Source organism: Carassius auratus, chromosome 19 (genome assembly GCF_003368295.1).
Source record: "Carassius auratus strain Wakin chromosome 19, ASM336829v1, whole genome shotgun sequence".
NCBI classification, from domain to species: Eukaryota; Metazoa; Chordata; class Actinopteri; order Cypriniformes; family Cyprinidae; genus Carassius; species Carassius auratus.
Window position 1 is genome coordinate 5696613 of NC_039261.1, and position 22179 is coordinate 5718791.

The window sequence follows — 22179 nt, forward strand, 5'->3', positions numbered from 1 at the left end:
GTGCGGTGAAATTCAATCTGAGAGGATCTCAGTGCGGTATGAGGGCGCAGCGGGAGAGAGCCGCAGTAAATAGTTGGAGGTTGATTGACAGGGCTCTTTATCTCTCCCCTGCGGTCTCTGCAGCTCGACTTCTGTTTCTCATTTAGGACAGAAAGTGTGGAGCGCTGCAGAGCCTCGGAGGAGCCTCCAGACACTCTGAACCCCGGGCCGTTCAGGTCACAGACACCCAGCGGGGTTACGCGATGTTATGAGGCTCTTGGAAGCTGTGCGCGTCTTTGGGAAACGGGAATGTAACTGGATTATATTCTAATCGGGTTATTAAACAGTATCTGCTGCACTTGGTTCAAGAGGATGGAGCTGAGGAACATTGTGCCAAATCTGCTTGTCCTGTGTGTTGCGTTTGGACACTTCTCCAAATCGTCGGAATTTAAAGGTATAGGCCTTTTGTTTTTAATTATACAGTAGGCTACTTATTAAAATGGAACATGATTTGAATGTTTTCATTAGACTGTGACGATGCATTTCTTAAGTTCATTGTGGCAGTTAAGTGATGGAGTAGACTAAATTCATTGCTCTCACATTCTTGGTGACAAAGGGGTCATCAGGTTAGTTGTTGTGCTGTTAAACCGTTAAATCCTAACCCAAATTGTCCTTTATTGTCTCATGCTTCCCCCATCGACCCAGTCGGTGCTCGACAATGCGCCCAAACCATGAGACAATAACATGCTGTTATCCATACAGACATTTATTGTAGGAATGGGCGTTTGTTATCTGATTAATTTCTTTATTGCACATTTTTCCTCGGATGAAAGTGCATATACATGTAAAATGCTATATATAATAAAAGAAAATGGAAATAATTGACAGAATTTCGTTTATATAGAGACATATTTATTTAAAAAATATTAATATAATATTTATCCATTAACAAGCTTTGCATAAAGCCTATCAGTAGAGATAGGGACAAGAAATAAAGGGCTAGGTTAAATGTCCTTTATCTGGAGGGATAGAGCAGCTTGAGTTTAGTTTGTGGCGTGGACTGTAAAAGTAACGAAGCTACATATTTTCCAGTTTATGGGAAGCTTGTAAGTCATAAATACTAAGAACATGAAATTACACAAGAAGACCCCATGTTTCACCAACAGAATCCCCCGAAGTTATCCCAAACAGTCAAAGGTTTCCGAACAAAGAATTTGAAATTTAACAATATACTAAAATGCATCGCTGCATGAATATAATAGGCCTATAATCAAATAAAATATTTTTCGAATTATTATTTCCCGTAACTTGAAAAAGGTCACTTGCTTAAAAGTGAACAACTCTGTAGAGTTTAGAAGCCAAAAATCACCTTGTTATGTTTTATAATAATAGGACGCAAGAGAAGAATGTTCAACACTCTTCAGCAATAAAAAAAAGTGAAATACAAATGTTATGTTTGTGTAAAGTCTTAAAACCAAACTTTTTGCTTATTCATGTATTACTATTAGATACTCGAAGGTCTGAAGCAAAGACAAATGGGATTCAATGCATAAAGGATCTTTGTGTTATTTAACATGTTTAGTTATGGCAGGTTTGTGTCAGTCTGAGTTTGCATTGTTCACTTCCTCCTGATTTCTCTCAGCATGGGGACAGGACAGCTGTTAGCCAATAAACGGGAAAACAAAGTACTTCTTCGAAAAAGTAACTCATATTTTCTTCTAGATTAAAAAGTAATGTGTTACTTTACTAGTTACTTGAAAAAAATAATAGACTATTACATATAAAATCTCCTAATCTGAATATGCTAATTAACATTTAAGTCTGTTTCCAAAACACTTTCTCCAAAGGTTTCTCTTCCCTCTTACCTCTATCTTACTGTGCATGTGATTGATTTAGCCTTAAAACCTGAGCTCCTTCTTCCAGTGATTAATGTCCTGGAGCTCCATGATGCACGTCAGACAGCTGCAGCTATAGAGGATCTGTCTGGAGCTCTGCAGACGGTCGGAGATCTGTACCTCACCTCCTCCTTCATGCTGCCACCCAAACTCGGCGGCGTTTTGTTCGGCCTCTACCATAAAGAGGACAACAAGAAATACCTGGAGATTGCTGCTGTAGGCAAGATCAACAAATGTAAGCTCTTCTGCAAACATCTCCCTGAATGTCATTAGATGCTCGATAAGTCAACATTTGTTTATGATTCATGTCTCTGGAAAGATCACTTCTCCTCTCTCTCCTCAGTACTGGTGCGATACTTGCGCTCTGATGGAAAAGCTCATGCTGTCAATTTACAAAACCCTGTCCTCGCTGAGGGACGCAGCCAATCACTTATCCTCAGAATGAGTGGACTGAGACGCAGTCACATCAGCCTAGAGCTTTATGTGAACTGCCGTCTGGTGGACTCTGCTCAGGGCCTCCCTTCACTTGCAGGGCTTCCGTCAAAGACCGAATCTGTGGATGTTCGCACCGGACAGAAGTCTTACGCCAGGATGCAGGTGATTTATTTAGCTCAACAATTAATGATCTTTTTTTTTTTGTCATGCAGTCAATGTGAGTCAAAGTAACTGTGCAGCAAATTTAAAGAGATCATTTGTGTCATGATACATTATGTTCGAAACCTACAAGACTTTGTTCATCTTTTCGAAAAACACGAATGAAGATATGTTTTGTGAAACCTCAAGAAGATTTCTGTCTTTCCATTGAAAGTCCACACAACTAAAACTTAAAATGTTCATTGATATTATAAAGACATTGTTAACATAATCCATAAAAATGTAGCAATTTGATCCAAATCTAAAGAGATTATTTTATTCAAAGAACTGATCTAATTTAGACTATTATTCATACATCTTCAGAAGCTATTAATATGGATTACGCTTTACGTCGATTATGCTGTACGCTAAAATATATTCTTGTACTTTTTTTCATGTGTGACAATTTTGGTTATCTGGAATTTCAGTTGGATGGACATTAAGAATTATCAAATTATTAAAAATATCTTACTTTTTATTTTGAATATGGATAAAAAGTGGGGTTGGAAACAGCACGATGGTTAGTAAATGGCAGAATTTTTATTTGTTGGCGAACTATTGCTTTACAGTAACTGCACGCCTCGTAAATTATATTTCAAATTGTGCTTTTTAAGTGAGTTCATTATTTGAGCTGGCAGACAATAAAACTGGTTAGAAAAGTCTCATAGACTTAAATAGAGAGAGCAATATCACGCCATATAAACCAAAATATCATAGAAACTCAGAGGGGGACTCTTTTAAATCAAATCCATTTCCCTTTGCCACCACTCACAACCTTGCATAGAGATATGTAAATATCTAATCAGCGTTGTCTTCAATATACATATGCAAAGTTGTCCAGACATCCTAGTAAATGTGTTTAGCACAACTGTTGTTGTAACAGACCATGCATGTCTGATTTGGCATCACCTGACTCTGCTCTGTTTAAATGATAGCTGTCAATTTGCCTATGTGAAGGTCAGTGCATTAAGCAGTGTGTAAGAAGAGGGGTGAGGAAGCATGTAAATGTGCTTGTATGTTTCATATATGTATATATATTTTAGGGTTCAGTAGAGTCTGTTAAACTAGCTCTCGGAGGTTCTCTGGCTACAGCTGGTCTTCTCATTGACTGTCCATTTCAAGGAGATTCAGCTGTAAATAATGCAGGTAAGCACTATTCTGACAGCTATCAGGAGAACTTGCAATGTTTTTCCAAACAATGCATTTAAAAATACATTCTGCTCAGTATAATAGTCCACTCGAAACAGTGTCATGTCATCATACTGCCCTCTTGTGGCAATGCAGGAAAACCACAGATATTATTCCCACAAACGATTCTTACATTTTGAAAATGAGGAAAAATGTTGATAAATGTAAACAAAAACAAAATAAGTTCAAAATTTTGGGGTCAGTACGATTTTTTAAATACTTTTATTAATTAAGGATGCTTTAAAATTGGTAAAAATAATTATTATGTTCAAAATATTTCAATTTCAAAGAAATAATGTTCTTTTTAAACTTTTAACATTCATAATAAGCATGATGTTTTATTGAGTAGCAGATAATCGTATTAGAATGATTTCTGAAAGATCATGTGACACTGGAGCTGAAAATTCGACTTTAGCAAAACAGAAATAAATTACATTTTACATTATATTCACATAGAAAACAGCTTTTTCAAATTGTAGAAATATTTTAAAATAAAGCAGTTTTTACTGTATTTTTGATAAAATAAATGCCAGCTTGAACATGAACGTGAAAGGCTTCTTTCAAAAACATTCAAAGAAATCTTACCGACCCCAAACATTTGATCAGAAGTATAAATATATTTCTTTGTTTCTGAACTAGAAACTTTCGATAAAATGTGACTGTTGTTTCTTTTCAGTAGGCAGTGACATTAATGCCATCCTCGGTAAATATCAACAAAGATTCGATCATATGTGAATGTCTTATTACAGCTGAATTATTTTCATGCCTGTAATGCTTTTCTCCTCTCATATGGCCAGGTGATCACACCAAAGCTCTGATCGGACAGCTGATCATCTTTAACCAGATCATGGGAGAGCTGAGAGAGGACATCAGAGAACAGGTTAGGAATAAATGAATATACGAACAGGCTTAGATGTCTGCATCAGCCCTATAACTGAATATGAGAATATGTGGCTCACAGGAATACTTCTCTTGAATCACTTAACTATAGTTGTTAACTATAGTATTTTTTATTACATACTTCTTTTGTTGGGACATTGCGTTTCAATCAAATTGCATACTTTCTACTTTGATGTGTTTTCAGACAAAAGAGATGTCTCTCATCAGAAACACCATTCTTGAATGTCAAGTGTGTGGTAAGGGATTGGAGCTGGCAGACCATGTTTTGATAAACCTGTCTGAATGTTGTTGTGATATATCTCTCTCTCTGTGTTTATCAGGATTCCACGAGCCTCAGTCTCGATGTCATCCGAACCCCTGCTATAACGCTGTGAGCTGCATGGAGAGCTCGATGTACCCAGGATATCAGTGTGGTCCCTGTCCGGAGGGCATGACTGGAAACGGAACGCACTGCCAGGACATTGATGAGGTTTATTATTATTCATTTTATTACCTGAGTCATGCAACTGTGAAAAAGTACTTTTAAAAAGAGTATTTTTTACAGAATTAGTGGACAGTATAGTATACTTGTTTGCAAATTAAGTGTGTGTTTCAACACCGTATTGCCTGTTAATTGCAATTAAATTATACTGTTACATTATATTAAATTCAGTTTTGACCCTCTTAAATAGGACTTAAATACATCTTTATATGTAATTTCATAATTACTTCTATTTTCTTTGAAATATGGGCATAGTCTACTGCTGAATGTACTGAAAAATGCTTTAAAGTAATTTCTATTGAAAATTGTATATTATATATTTAAATGTTAGTAATTACACATTTGGAAAAATTAAGTACATTTTATTTTAGTTAATTTAAAATATATTAACTTTTAATGTAATACTGAACAAGTTATAACCAAGTACTTAACATGTGCCTCAGTAAACATTTTAAATGTATTTTAATGTAAAAATTAATTTGACATTATTACAAAGTGCACTTTTAGGTGTGTTAATTAAGAAACAGAAAAGTGTCCTCTCTGTAAGTGCTTTGTAAGTGGCTTTTTATTTTATTAATACCATATCATCTAAGTACATTTTTAATGTACTCTTAAGATTTGAAATACACTTCAAGTGCACATTCATTACAATTCAAAACCAAAAAAAATTCACTTTTCTTTTCTCTCTCAATATCTCTGTTTGTGCTAGTGTACTGCTCAGCCCTGTTTCTCTGCAGAGTTGTGTGTGAACACAGCTAAAGGCTTCACCTGTGAGTCCTGTCCCGTAGGATTCACCGGTCCAACACTCAAGGGGGTTGGTTTCGACTTTGCCAAGAGCCACAAGCAGGTAAAAAGTATCCGAGTTCAGTTACAACAGAATTATACACCTAATTGAATAGGTTTTTACTGTGTGAATGTTTTTTTTTTTCAGGAATGTGTCGATATTGATGAGTGCGCTGAGCACTCTGGTGCCTGTGTGCCCAACTCAGTCTGTATAAATACAGCGGTGAGTAAACTGGATTTGCATATACATTAAGAAGGACTAGAATCAGCAAGTCAAGCAGAGCAGCCTTAAGTGATGAAACGTGAATCTACTACTACCGAACTCACTGCTCTCTTTTCATAGGGATCGTTCAAGTGTGGCCAGTGTAAAGCTGGATTTGTGGGTAATCAGACTGCAGGCTGTTTTGCAAGGAGGACATGTGAAACTCTGGGCTATAACCCGTGTGATGTGAATGCACACTGTGTAATGGGCCGCAACAGTGACATTTTCTGTGTGGTAAGAATCGAAAAGCTTGGAAATGTTGAATCCGAAATCTTTCATTTGTCTACAAGTACATGCAGCTCTTAAGTGAGACAACACATTCTGTAATGTTTTGCATTACTTATCTGCTTCTTTTAAAAAAGATAAAAAAAAGAATATCCCCAAAATGTCCAAATGGCTGATAATGGCTCTCCATTGTGTATCTTGCAGTGTAACGTTGGGTGGGCAGGTAATGGAAACATCTGTGGTCCGGACTCGGACATTGATGGTTACCCTGATGGGCCTCTTCCATGCATTGACAACGACAAACACTGCAGAGCGGTACTTTACATTTCACAGGGATTTTAGGAGGGGATTCACTAAGAATAAATTACATGTTGCAGCATAATAACAATCCAAAAAGCACCTGTTAAATAGGATTGTAAGTAGATTTTATGCGTTGAAAAAGCAACATGAATGTGAATCGAATTTTGTCCAATGAATTGCTTTACTGATGACAGACTTCCTTCAGCAAAACACATATAATTTAATTTCTGTTGTGATTTCTTAACAATGTTGGTATAATATGCATATCAAATTTAATATCCCTTAAATATCAATAATACATTTAATATCCCTGTGCAGGACAACTGTGCAAATACCCCAAACTCTGGGCAAGAGGACACAGATAGAGATGGGATTGGTGATCAATGTGACGAGGATGCAGATGGAGATGGAATTAAAAATGTTCAGGTTTCTGATCAAGTTGCGAAGAATTGTAAAAATATTAGAACAATCACGGGATACCAAACTGTTTCCACTTGGCCTGATGTCCTTCAAAATGTCTTTTTAAAATGTATTTAGAAATAAGTTCCTCATTTGACACATTCTTAAGCAGTAGCTATTTTAATTTTGCAGGACAACTGTCGCCTGGTGCCCAATAAGGACCAGCAGAACTCTGACACAGACTCCTACGGTGATGCTTGTGATAACTGCCCCAACGTTCCCAATGGAGATCAGCTTGATACTGATGGCAATGGCAAGGGAGACATCTGTGACAATGATATTGATGGAGATGGTCAGTCCCATTTACTTTCATCTGTTCTGTGGTTTTACAGCATTGTACCTAATCATCTGTTTTCACCACTTTTTTTTTTACAGGCATCCCAAATGTGTTGGATAACTGTCCTAAGATACCCAACCCCATGCAGACAGACCGAGATGCAGATGGTGTGGGAGATGCATGTGACAGCTGTCCTGAGGTCAACGATCCATTGCAGGTTAGAAAAAGAGAACTGCTTAACGCTTAAGGAAAGGGAAGGGAAAAGGGGTGCCTCTAAGGACAAAGCAGAAGGTCCATCATGTAGGTTGAGATGTTTAAAAAAGGCAGGAAGAGATACATGCTGAAGTAGTGGGGTTATCAGTTTGGAATGATGTTAAACTATGTCATCAGCGTAGGAGTCATTGTAGAAGAAGCTTTTATGAAAAAGTGCAATGTAAGGTTGTGTATACTGAGAAAAGCAGCGGTCCTAGCACTAAACCTTGTGGCACCCCAATAATCTAGATGTTGTCATCTACTCAAACAAACTTTGATCATATTTCTCAAGACAAATCATTCATGATTGACCCAAAACTAGTTCAGAAATGTTTGATTTTATAACTACTGATGCAGTAGTTCATGTTGGGGTTAGCTGCTATTTTTCAGCTAACAGGAGGTGAGAACTTAAATGACATAAAGTAATATGTACCAAGAACAACATTTCTTCCATAATTATTATTAAAAGGCACATAAAGGATAAATAAAATAAAGTTGGTTGGATTTTGAATAAGTAGTGGCACTTGAGTCAGTGAAGTCAAAGGGAGAGGTACTCCCACCACCCTGCTTTTCAAATCCAATAATTAATTTCCATATTTTGCTGTTTTTGCAGTCAGATATGGACAATGATTTGGTGGGAGATGTATGTGATACAAACAAGGACATGTAAGTACCTATGTAAAGAAATATTTATTTTACCCAAGAACAGGTATAATGATTTTTACTGTTCTCAGAGTGCTATACTTGATTTAAGTTAGTTTGCTTTTGCTGTATGTCAGTTTCAATGTTCTTTCTGTGGTGAGATTCATTACTCAGCAAAATCCGCTTGCCATACATTCTTTAAAGCTCTAGTGAAAATGATTCTCTGTGTGTAGGGATGGTGATGGATATCAGGACACACGGGATAATTGCCCTGAAATAGCCAACAGTTCTCAGCTGGACTCAGATAATGATGGCATTGGGGACGAGTGTGATGATGATGATGACAATGATGGGATTCCAGATATCCTTCCTCCTGGCCCAGATAACTGCAGACTTGTTCCCAACCCCAGTCAAAAAGATACTGATGGTCTGTTGCTTAATTCTGCATTTTGGAAAAGCATACTAGCATACTGCGAAAAGTATCTCTGACTTCTGGAGTTAATTAAGTATTACTGGAGTTAACAAACTAAATTTTATTAAAACGAATGAAAGCTTTTAAAATCTGAGATGATATATGGAAAATACATAATGCATGCTTATCATTCTTTTCATTAAAAAAAAAAGTATGCATGCAGTAACCAGTATATGTCTTACTGATCCAATAGAAATGAACATGTTTGTTTTTTGTATCTTATCTCTCATCAGCTAATGGGGTTGGTGACATGTGTGAGACAGACTTTGACAATGATAAGGTGACTGACTTGTTGGATGCATGCCCTGAAAGTGCAGAGGTCACTATGACAGATTTCAGGGCATTTCAGACAGTCATTCTCGACCCGGAAGGAGATGCTCAGATCGACCCCAGCTGGGTGGTACTGAATAAGGTGATCATTAAAGCCAGTCTCTGAAATTTTACTTCACTGTTGTGCACATTGTTGACAAAGTCTGTGAAGTATTGTAAAACTGCTTTTCTGTTTTTTTTTTAGGGAATGGAGATTGTGCAGACCATGAACAGTGACCCTGGTTTGGCTGTGGGTACGTATGCAAACACATTTTCATAGAGACTTTTGTGATTTTTACATTTCAGGTTGATATATATGGCTCTGTGTCTCAACAGCTGTATTAACCTCTTTATTCTTTATTCAGGCTACACAGCATTTAATGGTGTTGATTTTGAGGGAACAATCCATGTGAACACAGCAACTGATGATGACTACGTGGGGTTCATCTTTGGCTATCAGGACTCTTCCAGCTTCTATGTGGTGATGTGGAAACAGACAGAACAGACGTACTGGCAGAATTTACCATTCAAAGCCTCAGCTCAGCCTGGACTGCAGCTTAAGGTGAGAGGAAACGCAAAATACACCTTAAAATTGTTTAAAATATGTAATCGAACTATGCACATGATATGCAGTGTAATCTCAGTTAAATGTGAATACATGCTGAGAAAAGCTAAGCAAGGAAAGTATATCATTGTGGCAGATAAATAAATCATTGGATTGCAGAAATGTCAAAAGTGCTACATTTTTAAGAATTTGAGACAGGAACTTAGAGAAAAAGAAAATGCTATTAAGACATAGTGTATTTAAGATGTCATTTATTCCTGTGATCAAAGTTGAATATTCAGCATCCAGTCTTCAATGTCTCATGATCCTTCAGAAATCATTCAAATATGCTGGTTTGCTGTTCAAGAAACATTTCTTATTGTTAGTATCAATGTTGAAACTAGTTGTGCTGCTTCATATTGTTGTGGAAACCGTGATCATTTTTTTTTGGGGGGGGGGGGGGGGTTCTTTGATGTAAAATATTTTAAAATCCTAACTGTCACATTTTATTAATTTATTCAGCATCCTTGATGAACGAAAGTATTAATTCCCCTTAAAAACAAATATTGCTCCTTCTAAAAGTGTAGTATGTAAAAGTAGCGTATACTTGTATATATTCATGTTTAAAAGTTTTACTAACACTCTCTTCTTACCTCACTCTTCCAGGCAGTGAAGTCTCGGACAGGTCCTGGTGAGTATCTGCGTAATGCCCTGTGGCACACAGGAGACACACCGGGGGAAGTTACTTTGCTCTGGAAGGACCCGAGGAATGTGGGTTGGAAGGACAGAACGTCCTATCGCTGGCACCTCACTCACCGCCCACAGGTGGGCTACATACGGTGAGAGCTAATCTAATATGAATCTTAAAGAAACCGTCAAAACAACTACTGCATATCTGTTACCACTAAACCTTGGAAATATTTTGTAGAGTTTGACCGGATTCTCTATATCTGTGGTGTAGATTAAGATTGTATGAAGGTACAGCCCTAGTGGCAGATTCAGGAGTCCTGATAGACACAACTATGAGAGGAGGGCGGCTGGGCGTCTTCTGCTTCTCTCAGGAGAACGTCATATGGTCTAATCTCGGCTATAGATGCAATGGTAAGCAGCATGATTAGGGATGCATTCTGAGCATCTGAGGGCCAGCTGTTTGAACATGCAGTTTAATACAGTGTTTGAGTGTCTCACTTTTTGTATATTGCACAGATTCTATTCCAGATGACTTCATGCTGTACCAGAAGCAGATGAATGTGAGGACATAAGCGTCCCCTCATCTCAAGAAGCTTTGTGTTTATGTATATGTGTGTTCAGAGAGCTAGGATGAGATAACGATTCATAATTTTTGTTATCTTTTGAAATTCTGAAGAGTATTTGCAAATATGTTAATAAAAAAGTGTCCATAGACATTTGACCATGTAAAATGTGCACAGTCGTGTTGTCTTGATTCAGTAATTGAGCAATTGTCTCATAGTTTTCTCATCCAGGGCCTCTTTCATCTAAAGAAACTATGATTGTGAGGTTGTTTTGGTCATTTCAGTACCATGGACAGTGCTTTACTACATATTAGCTGCAGTGTGGCACAAATGTTTACTGAAGAAAATAAATAAGGGCGTTTAGCATAACGCAAAACAGGTGTATTTATCCAGACACAAACAATTTGGTGGTTAGACATGGTATGGGATTATTAAGAGCCACAACAAACTAAAATAGAATGAGACCCCAGAGAAATAATAAGGTTAATGTTAGGGATGTAATGTTTCTTTTTTCTGTTTATGTATGTATGTATGACTATGATGAAATACAATTTCAACGAAAAGTGGGAGAGCACGTTTTGGCTATTTTGAGACTGTCGTCTAAATGATTCAAATAAATAAGCATCTAGGTTGTCTCATACATAAATAATTATTCAGTACTAGCATTCCTAAAAATGAAGTTTCATATTACTTATGTGTTTCCTATTATTATATTATTCTGAGGCATTACAATAGCAATACACATACTACAGTGGCCTTGGTGATAAAATGACATTTTAATATCCTCTCTAACTCATTCACGCTCTTTAACTTTTGTTCAAACAGGCTTCAAATGCATAAATCACAGTGATAGAAGCTCATCTAAATGAGTGTATTCCCGATTTCAAAATAAACGTATTACCAAATAAGATGCGTCTACTGCACTAATTCACCCTAGAATTATGTGCCATGGAAAATACAAGTTCTGTTGTATTGGTTTTTTAAATGGTGAAATCTTTTTCTTTCACATATTTGCCAAGAGAAAGAAATCCAAATGACTGGACAAAGAGCAAGGGCCAAAAACAGAAGAACAAAAAAAGGACATTTCAAACCGAGGGGAACCTGAAACCTGAACCTGAAACTTCAGATTTTCAGGAACATAAACTTCAATGATTTCTCAAACAGTTTCAATAATAAGAAGCTCATGCTATAAGATGTTAGCTGTAATTTGTCTCATTCTGCAGAGCAGAGAGAGCAATGCCTGACTCCAGCCAGTTCAAATCCAAGTCACAGCCTATAGATCTTTAGACTTCTGGAATTTGATCACTAGAGGGCACCGTACAACTGATTGCGAAATCGCAGAGTCTGTCACTATTTATATCCACCATCGGGGGTGCCACTATGGTTTCCGGGCCCCCTGAACATCATTGACTCTGGAGTACAATAAAAGTGCATATTTAATCAATTTAACCACAATTCTTTTCAACAAAAGTTGTATTGTTTAAAATATAGAGACAGCATGCAAGCTTCACTTGTGTTCTTGTCTCCCTTCCATCCTGTCTATCATCACCATCAGGAGGTGAAATTAAGCATGAACTTTGGTTCCAAAAAAGACAGTTGAGAGACAGGTTCATTCACAGCCCCTTTATCATTGCAAATCGCACATTTCAGTTTTTAACACCCATGCACAAATATTCATTTCTATGTGTTGATCCCCAGGTCATAAATCCTTATTACACTGAAGGGGAGCATGTGTGCTGTCTGCCACCACGCAGCATTACTGCTTTCCTAAATGGTGAAAATGTTCACTACGTCAAAAACATCACTCTCATATGCGTCCAAATCACTCTTTTCTTGTTGCATTTGCTGAGCCATTTTGAAAATCAATAACAGTTCTGGTGCTAGTGTGATCAGATTAACTCCGCTGCATTTATTTAATCAAAAATACAATATTAAAAAGAATTGTTTTGTAATTTGAAATAAACAGGCCTACTTCAGACTTCATAGTGACATGATCCTTGAGAAATAATTTGAATTTGCTGGTTTGCTACTCAAGAAATATGTATTATTATTACGTATTACTGATGTTTGTGTACAGAGCTGGAGTATGCAGGGAATAGGATGAGATTAGCAGTACGTCACATGTCTTGAGGAGGAGCTTGAGCTGAACACAGTGTGATGTGCAGCACAGAGGACCAGAGCACAATCTCCTCTCGCTGTCAGCACACAGGCTAGAGACTTGTGTGTTCAAGTGCGTCTGTGCATAGCCTATATATATATATACATATATACTATTTTTGACGGGTTTTCTTGAACTAGCCCAAACATGCTCGTTTGTTCAATATGCATAAAGCGGACCATGAGGAACGGAACTGCACTGCCATGAAAGTTTGATCTGGTGTAAATCCTCCCGTGCAAATGAGGACACTTCACGAGCAGCATTTCTGGACGATGGCCGTGTTTAAACAGGAACGACATCAAGGACTTTGTTTGTAACTCGTGCAGATACAGAGAAGTGATCCGCTGTTGAACACAAGGAAGTGGATGCGCTTATGCGAATTCTGTTTTTGGAAGGATTTAATGCAGACATTAATGCAGTGCGCGCGCGCGTGTGATGTGCGGGACGAACAGGTGAGCAAAAACACTCCCCTCATTGGAAACAAGTCCCACCATGGTAACCCAAAGAGTAGCTACAGTAATTATAAAAATAAAAATAAAAATCTAAATATTGAGGAAAATCTCCTTTAAAGTCGTTAAGATTACATTCTTAAGTTTTGACATATTTACAATAGGAAATTTACTTAATATGTTCATGGAACATGATCTTCACTTAATATCCTAAGGATAATTTTGACCCATACATTGTATTGTTGGCTATTGCTACAAATATACTCGTGTGACTTATGACTGGTTTTGTGGTCCAGGGTTACAATTTATTGCAAATGTCATTACAAATGACACAATTTCAGTGTGAAGATAGTATTTTTTCATAGTATTTGGTTTATCACTCTCAGGTTGCTCCAAACCGTATGCTTTTCTTATGTGGAGAAATTTTAGGAATGTGCAGTTAAAAAAAAAAAAAAAAGTGAATGTGGACTCCCAGGATTTCAGGATTCAAAACTGACACTAAAACACCAAAAAATGATATAGTAGCAAACATTAACAAATATATTTTATAATACAACTTGATAGAACTGATAGAAATGTAAGTCATTATATAATGATAATTTTCACCTTCAGTGAGCTGTTCTTGCTACCACTTGATCAGAGAGTCATCAGTGAGTCGAACGGATCCGTTAGATTAGTGAACAAATCATTCAGAACTGGTCACTGAATTAACTGATTGATCTCAAGATTGATTCATTCAAAAAACTCAAATATTACTTTACTGTAAACTGTTATAAAAACACAGAGGAGATCAAGGACAAGTATCAAGAATGACATTTCTTTAAGATTCTAAATGTCTACATTTAAACATAATTTTAAGGTTCCATTTGTTAACATTAGGTAACTGCATAGTGAACATGAACTAAAAAGGAAAAATACTTCTGTAACATTTATATTAAATTTAGTTATTGTTAATTAAAAAATGTACTGCTTTGTTAAAATCTAAAAGTTTAATCTTTTAATATTGTTTAATGGAGCTAAGCTAAGATGAACTAATAGGGAACAATTATGTTTTTATTAACTGGCATTAAAATAGATTCACAATACTGTAAAAAATGGTTATGGTTATGTAAAATGGTTATGGTTCGTTAATGATCGTTTACTAGATCATTTAAAGTCGTCATTTATTTATTATAATGCTTTACATATAATCTTCCCAGGAACTCATCCGTGCCCCTCATCAGCCCAGTCTTGACCTTCTAGATTCCCAACAGTGAGGCACAAGCACTTTATTTCTGAGCCACATTAACCCACACAGCTGGTGTCTTCAGCACCTCAGTGGACTCATGGGTACCATACTGTCCCTCTCCCCGGGTCCTCGAAAACCCGGTTATTATGACAACCGGCCCGGTTCTCTAAGCCATTACCCGAGCCTGAGCAGCCGCTCGCTGAACACTCAAAAAGACACCAACCACAAACGTGGCCACTCCATCTTCCTCCCCGCTCTCACCTGGAAACGCCTGGTGGCCTCCACCAAGAAGCGGGGCGAGTCCAAAAAAGCCTATCCTGGAGGTCAAGGGGCCGGCGGGGCTCCTCTCAACAACAATAACATCTACCAGAAGGATCCAGTCTTGCACCTCAACCGTGAAAATGTGAAGAAGTCTCTCTCCTGCGCCAACCTCACTAGCTATGATGGTCCAGCGGGTCTGGGCCTAGGTGTAGGGCTGGGTGTGGGATACGGCAAACCGCAGCAGATTTCCTCTGTTAAGAAGATCGCGCCCACGTGCACCTCCTCACCCAAGCGTGTGATCGTCCAGGCCTCGACCAGCGAGCTGCTCCGCTGCCTGGGTGAGTTTCTGTGTGGCCGCTGCTATCGACTCAAGCACCTTTCCCCGGCCGATCCGGTCTTGTGGCTCCGCGCTGTGGACCGCTCACTCTTGCTCCAGGGCTGGCAGGACCAGGCCTTCGTGACGCCGGCCAATGTGGTGTTTGTGTACATGCTGTGTCGCGACGTGGTGGATGGCGACGTGGTGTCTTCAGAGCATGAGCTCCAAGCAATTCTCCTTACCTGCCTGTACCTGTCGTACTCCTACATGGGGAACGAGATCTCGTACCCGCTCAAGCCCTTCCTGGTGGAGGCGGCTAAAGAGGCATTCTGGGACCGTTGCCTGGCCATTATCGACATCACCAGTGCCAAGATGCTGCGCATCAACGCAGACCCGCATTTCTTCACGCAGGTCTTCGCTGATCTGAAGAGCGAAGGAGGCTGCGCTTTGCAGGACTACGCTAGAGTTCTGGATCAGTGAAATGAGGACGAGGCGGATTGTCTCTGTAAATGTGACGCTGTCAACATCTAGCACATTCATTCCATGATTCTGGCCCCCCACATGCCTTGTCACTTAACATTATGAGTCTTGTTTCGACTGACCATTCTTCAAGAAACAGAAGAAACATATTCCTGGTGAAAAGACCTGCACAGACCTGTGAGGATATCCAGGTGTATGTTGGTTTGGTGCTGGTCTAACTGTTGAACTACACAGTCTTTTTGGTGGTTAGTTAAGAATCATGCTGATGAGCATCTGTGATGCAGGAGAAGAAAGTATAGTGAGCTTTTAGATACAGAAACATAAAATACGATCCTAAAATGTTCTTTATGGGTATTGATGATTCCATGAATAACCTTTAACTTCCATGGAATCTTTCCATTCCACAAAACGTTCTTTATTGTTAAGTAAGCTTCTTTAGATTTTTAAAATGTTCTTCATACTAAAGAATAATGTTTCTTTAAGGAACTGTTTGCTGAAAGGTTGTTTGAGCAACAAAAAATGTTTTTTCTGCAAAAACTCCCTTCTGGCTAAAGGTTCTTCGGATTAAAAAAAATATTTCTTCATACTAAGAAAAAAGGTTCTTAGTTTTAAGCTGTTCGCTAAAAGGTTTTTTGTTGAACTCGTGGTTGAACCCAAAATTATTCTTCTATAGTGTCACTACAAAAACCCTCTTTTTGGAAGTATTTTTTTTTTCAAAATGGGCATTTCCAACTTTTTTCTTTTATCATTCAATTCCTCTATCTTAAAATTTTTATATATTCATAATTTAGGGATAAACATCAAAAGGAAGGGAGAACTTGTCCATCTGCATAGAAGTTTAGTATTTACTCTGTTGTCAACCTACTGTTTTTCAAAAGTAGTTATGATTCCCTTACTAAATATTTCAGTTCCTCTACCATTTTGACATCTAGTGGGAGAGAAACTGCAACAGAAACCATCCGACAAAGAGCATTTTAGTGAGAGTGCATGTGTGTGATGGGCAACAAACAGTGAACATCAACAGCTGTTGGTTATCATGTTGTCCTTCCTTTATTTCATGTGTTGGACGTTGGGGCACCAGCTGCAATGGCATTAACAAGATTAACAGATTAGTGTCACACACACACAAGTGGTCTCAATGCTTCTGCTTGCTATCCAGCTCTAGGTTGAATGGCTTATACATGTTGGCCATATTTTGGTGTCTGTATAACAATATAGTGTCATTGAAAATATGTGTCATATTTCCGTCTATAAGATTGCATCCTTTCCCTTTAGAGTGTGATGGAAATGAACCAAGAGGCCTGATTATCTTATTGCTCTCATATCACAGTTTACGTGTTACTCAGTCATATTTGACATAAATGTCATATTTATGTCCCTTAAAGTCAACCAAAATTGATCTTTCCTAAAACACAGCTGGTTATATTGTGCACTTTATCGGCACACATTGCTCCCAAGTTTGTAGTATGTAATCATCTATTAAAACCTGCTCCGCCTCTTGCAGAAATGATAACGCGAGTAATAGATAAAACACGCATACTGTCAGTCACGGATGCAGCACATGCAGATACAACAGATGCGCTCTTCTCTGGGTCAGGGTTTCAGGTGTCAGCGCTCAGACAGAAGAGCAGGGACAGCAGCAGCATGTGGCACAGCAAGCACTCGTTAATCTTATTGTGGCGTTTTAAGGCAGGTCCATAGGGCGCCATACTCCAGCTCCCCAGCAAAAGCCGACTTTAAACACATACTTCAGCCCACACACACTCTCGTATATGAGCACACATGCTTGCTTAAATTATCTGTAACTACACATACATTTTCAGACTAGTTATTGCAAATGCGCAGATATGCATGTGCATATGCATGCACCTTCTTCAACACTGAAGCGATAATCAGCTTTTGATCCTTGCCAGCAATTTAGTAAAGTGAGCTGAAAATGCCACAATAACCAAATGCCATTCAGATCAGATGAGATTTCTCTTGCTGAAAGAAGCAGAAAAGGCACATCTTGTGTCCTGACTATGCGTAACGCAGATGTTACATAACAAACACAGGAAAACAGAACTGTGAACTTTAAACAAGAACTTGCCTAATATGTATTTTTATATTAATAACTGTGAGGGATTGAAGGAAAAAAAACAAGGTTTCACTTATTTTAAAAGCAAGTACCCTTGTGAAAAAGAAGTGTTTAATTGTATTGAATGTGCACATGTAGTGTGATTCAAATCTTAAAAGTATGTTTTTAACATTTAAACCATATAAAAATGGCACTTAAGTGTACTTATGTGTCCTTATATACTTAAGTATATGTTTAAAAGTTCCACTTTGTAATAGTTTCGAGTAACGTTTTAATCATGCTTAACTTTTATTGTGTTTTGTGTGTTGAAGTACACTTATTTTTCATGTTTGACTAACATACTAAAGCACATGGAAAGTACTTGATTTTAAATATAAGTTAAACTAACTGTAGTCTATTTAATATTACATTTAAAGTTAAAATATTGTAAATTTACTAAATTGCAACTCCATCATCACAAATGTGTAAATTACAAATATACATTTAAATTTAAATATATAAAATAAAATGTTCATAACCTTGTCAATATAATTTGCATTATGGTTAGTGTAAATGGAATGCAAAATCTGCTGACAAGCATTTACGAACTCATGTATTTAAATATATATTGGTATACAGTTTAATTTAGTATGATAAAGTGTACTTCTTTTGACGTCGATAGTGACCCCATGAAATCCAAATTGGAATGGCTTTTGGTTCATGTGTTTTTTTATTATTTATTAATATAATATAATATAATATAATATAATATAATATAAAAAAATTAAGGTTTGAAGAATTTATATGCTAATGTTTCTAATAAACTGACAAAATATATTTTAACAAATATACAACTTTAAAATCCAGCTCCCCCCCACCAAAAAAAAAAAAAAAAAAAAAATTATATTGATGACTCACTTTCTATTTTTCCCAACCAGCAATAGAAAGTTATGATTTAAACCAAATGCCATCCCCATTAAAAAAAGAAAAAAAGAACAAGCCCTTTGATATGTACTGCCCCAACTTCCTGTTTCAACATGATATGTCAAAACAAAGAATAAAATTGCAATTGTCTAAATCTTTTATGGGATCTTTAGCATATTTGAATTGTGTAATGCAGGAAGATACAGACATCAGTAACACAATTAGAAATATGATCTCAAACACTTTTACCATGAGTTGTTCTCAATTTGCAGCAGTTTAATTTCTGACCAAAGCATGGGTTGATTTGTACTCAGTTATTTTACCTTGATAAACAGCAGGAAAGACAGTGGCATAAAGGAAGTACCTATAAAGAGAGTCGGTGTGTCTACAGATCTCCATTTCAGCCTCTAGTCGTTTCCATTTCAGCCTCAGGGGAGGATGTTATTTACAGGAACTTGTGGCCACAGACAGGCTACTGGCATACTATAGGGTGTACATATCCCTCCTGGTCCACTGTGATTCCCCCATCCCTCTCGCCTTTCACAAACACATCACTTGTTTTCCTCGCCTCGGTTAAAGTGATTTAGTTTGCCCTTGTGTACAGAGAGCGCTGACAGAGTGCTGTTGTTGCATAGCCAGTGTGCGCAGCTTTAGCAGTGGTCTTGTGCGACGTAAACTAGCCTGCTGTGTTTCTGTGTGTACCTCCTGGCTGGCTCGCCATTGTGCACTGCTGCTCAAACTGTTCCTCCATTGTTTCTCACCCATGTGCACTGAAGCTGTGGGATTTCTCTGGAATATCTGCTGCCTTCAAGTCATATGGGAACTTCCTATTTATGAGTTTATAAATCGTGATTATGACATGTTGTACATTCAAGCGATTTTAGTTTGAATGAAGTTGTGTTTCATTGGCCGATTTTCTTGTTTTTTACTTCCTGACAATGTAAATGACGGGAAGGTGTGAAACTTGTCGGCTTTATCACAAATCCCCATCAATTTATACAAAATGCATACAAACTAAATTGTAAACAGATTATAAATGACATTGACACATTGACACAGCTTCTACTCAGAAAGCAAGGGTTTAAACTCATGATTATGACATTGTAGTGGCATTCATGAGCTTATTTCATAAACATACATTTTGAAGGCACCAAGTATTCTAGGTTCCATACTTGCTCTGAACTTTGTGATGAATGGTGATAAATATTTCAGATGTGAAACATTTGTGCCTTGATCTGGATATAAACTGTCTCCCTTAATGTATTGAATATTGCTTTGGTAACAAAGACACACACCTAAATCCAAGACAGCAAACTAAGGAAAGCCATGACTCAGAAAGGGATTGATTATAGAGACGTTGATTTTCTCAGGCTAGAATAATCACAACTCATCATGAGCCATTCTCCACTCCCATCGATGATACTCTTCTGATCATTTCTTCTGTTGCCGGTCAATCAGCTGGACCTCGAAACACCTTTGAAGGATGCGCTTGCACAAATGTCCTTGTTACACCTCAAATGCTTGATCGATTGCTGTACGTGGAGATTTTTTTATGTTGACAAAACAAGCACACAGGGACCTCAAATCCCTATGGATTTTCCAACGAAAAGACATGTGACTGGCATGTGATGTTCAAGTCTAAATGAAGACATTACAGCATGAAGATGGACACTCAGGATCTGGATGTTAAGTAGACTCTATTGTAGACTGCAAGTTGGCGTTACTCTATGAGTTACAGCTACTAAGATGTATCAATGTTTTAAATGCTGCTAAATGTATGTAGAATACGAAAGGAACGCCATGTAGCGTCTGGATTCAGAAACATATCCAGTGTGATGTAAATAAGTTGCTTGTATCAATGTGAAATGACTGAAAAAAAAATGCATGTATATCGTTCAGGAATTGCTACTGTTGTGGTGTACATGTCAACTTGATAGTATATATATATTTTTTTTCCCAGTTGGTATTTCAGTTTAAGGTTAAAAGGAAATTCCAGAATGTTTTGTTTGTGTTTTCATTTTAACTGTAATTATTATTATTATTTGTACTGAAAAAGTTTCTATCAGCTCATCCCTGGTTCTGGAAATCTAGAATAATTTCAGACTTCTGTTTGAATGCATTGTGGTTTTTGACGTTTCAGTGACAGCTTCTTCTGTGCACTTTGGCAATTATACTGGGTACCTTTGCTCTGAATACCGGTGTTTATGAAAACCGAGTTTTGATAGTGTTAAGGCATCATACACCGTTTAAAGCTGTTGTGTTTGATTTCTGCACCAATCTGCACCTGTGAAATTGCAAATATTTTCAAACTGGATCTCCAAAACACTCTGCCATTGGTCAGCATTTAGTTAAACCAAAATTAAATTCAGTGTTATAAGAAGGTTCAAACAAACTCTTAAACCTGAATTTGAGACATTTAACACTGAAAAAACTAAGATAAGTCAATTTGTCAGATAGATGATAACTCTAATTCAGCACAAATGGTATTCAGGTTTTACTAGACACCAGTTCTTTTCTACTTTCTTATCAGCTTTATGAACAATATGCTGTGCCACATAGGCCTTTGGTGGAGGCCTTTCAGAGAGCAAGCCAATCTGGATTATTTTGGACTGAGCTTATTAATTGGGCACAAAACCTCTCTCGACTGTGGTCTTGTGGCTCCTGATCTCTCCTTCTTAAATCACCATCAGCCTTGGTGTAGCTTCTGAAACCACATGTTCTCTTGTGCGCACAACATGGTTCGGGGAGTTTTGAGCTTTTCCCTCTGGAAGTAAATAATACACATGCATATATTGTAGCTCACATAGTGATGCTGTTGTTGTTAGCAAAACTTGAAACATTTAAATATAAAAAAAAGTAAATGTGACTTTTGAAGGTGGAAATTCCTTTTTTAGTTTGATTATAATTATTTAATAAAGTATTTAAATTATGTCTGTGCTTTGTTACTGAATAGATGTTTTTTTTAATCTTATTTTTAATTTATTTTTTGATGAAATAAAGATTCATCATTAAAATTATCAAAAGAAACTGTATTTTGTAAAAGGAATATTAAGCCATTTTTAGGACTTTTAAAACTTATTTGAACATTATTGTTATTAAAATAAAGTTTTCTGATTACCACATCATGTGAAAAAAATAATTATATTAAAATAATAAATTATAAATATTAAATAGTAGATAAAATGTTATACATTAAGGCTAACGTATCTGTATAGTGTTTATAGCTTGCATATTTACAGCTTGGCATAGCTTATATTTATTAATGTATGCTTATTTAAATTACTTCTATATATAAATAAATCACTATAACCAAATAAATAACAAAATAATTTTATTATAGTAATAAATATAGACAGACAGACAGACAGATAGATAAATAAATAAATGAATAAATAAATGTGGTAATGAGAATCTAGGGTTTTAATGAAAACGTCTGAAAACGTCACAACATTA

At 37.1% G+C, this 22179-nt stretch overlaps 2 protein-coding genes across 6 annotated transcripts; both read left to right on the forward strand.

Moving 5' to 3' along the window:
- Positions 1-55: 55 nt before the first annotated feature.
- Positions 56-11026, forward strand: thbs3b (thrombospondin 3b). Of its 5 annotated transcripts, XM_026288525.1 has the most exons (23): positions 62-433; positions 1903-2109; positions 2218-2471; positions 3551-3653; positions 4372-4398; positions 4493-4575; positions 4780-4831; positions 4916-5064; positions 5786-5923; positions 6008-6082; positions 6203-6355; positions 6551-6661; positions 6965-7072; positions 7238-7397; positions 7481-7599; positions 8248-8300; positions 8510-8703; positions 8982-9160; positions 9263-9311; positions 9423-9619; positions 10268-10440; positions 10563-10702; positions 10808-11026. In XM_026288525.1, the coding sequence occupies exons 1-23, from the start codon at positions 352-354 to the stop codon at positions 10861-10863; spliced, it is 2862 nt and encodes a 953-aa protein (XP_026144310.1). In that variant the 5' UTR covers positions 62-351; the 3' UTR covers positions 10864-11026. The 5 variants fall into 5 exon arrangements, with proteins under 5 accessions (XP_026144308.1, XP_026144309.1, XP_026144307.1 ...); XM_026288523.1 differs by having other exon boundaries at positions 56-433; positions 4375-4398; positions 4780-5064; XM_026288522.1 differs by having other exon boundaries at positions 57-433; positions 4780-5064.
- Positions 11027-13029: 2003 nt separating this feature from the next.
- Positions 13030-21653, forward strand: LOC113119226 (cyclin-dependent kinase 5 activator 1). The gene is made up of 2 exons (XM_026288527.1): positions 13030-13464; positions 14661-21653. The coding sequence occupies exon 2, from the start codon at positions 14787-14789 to the stop codon at positions 15744-15746; it is 960 nt and encodes a 319-aa protein (XP_026144312.1). The 5' UTR covers positions 13030-13464; positions 14661-14786; the 3' UTR covers positions 15747-21653.
- The last annotated feature ends 526 nt before the right edge of the window (positions 21654-22179 follow it).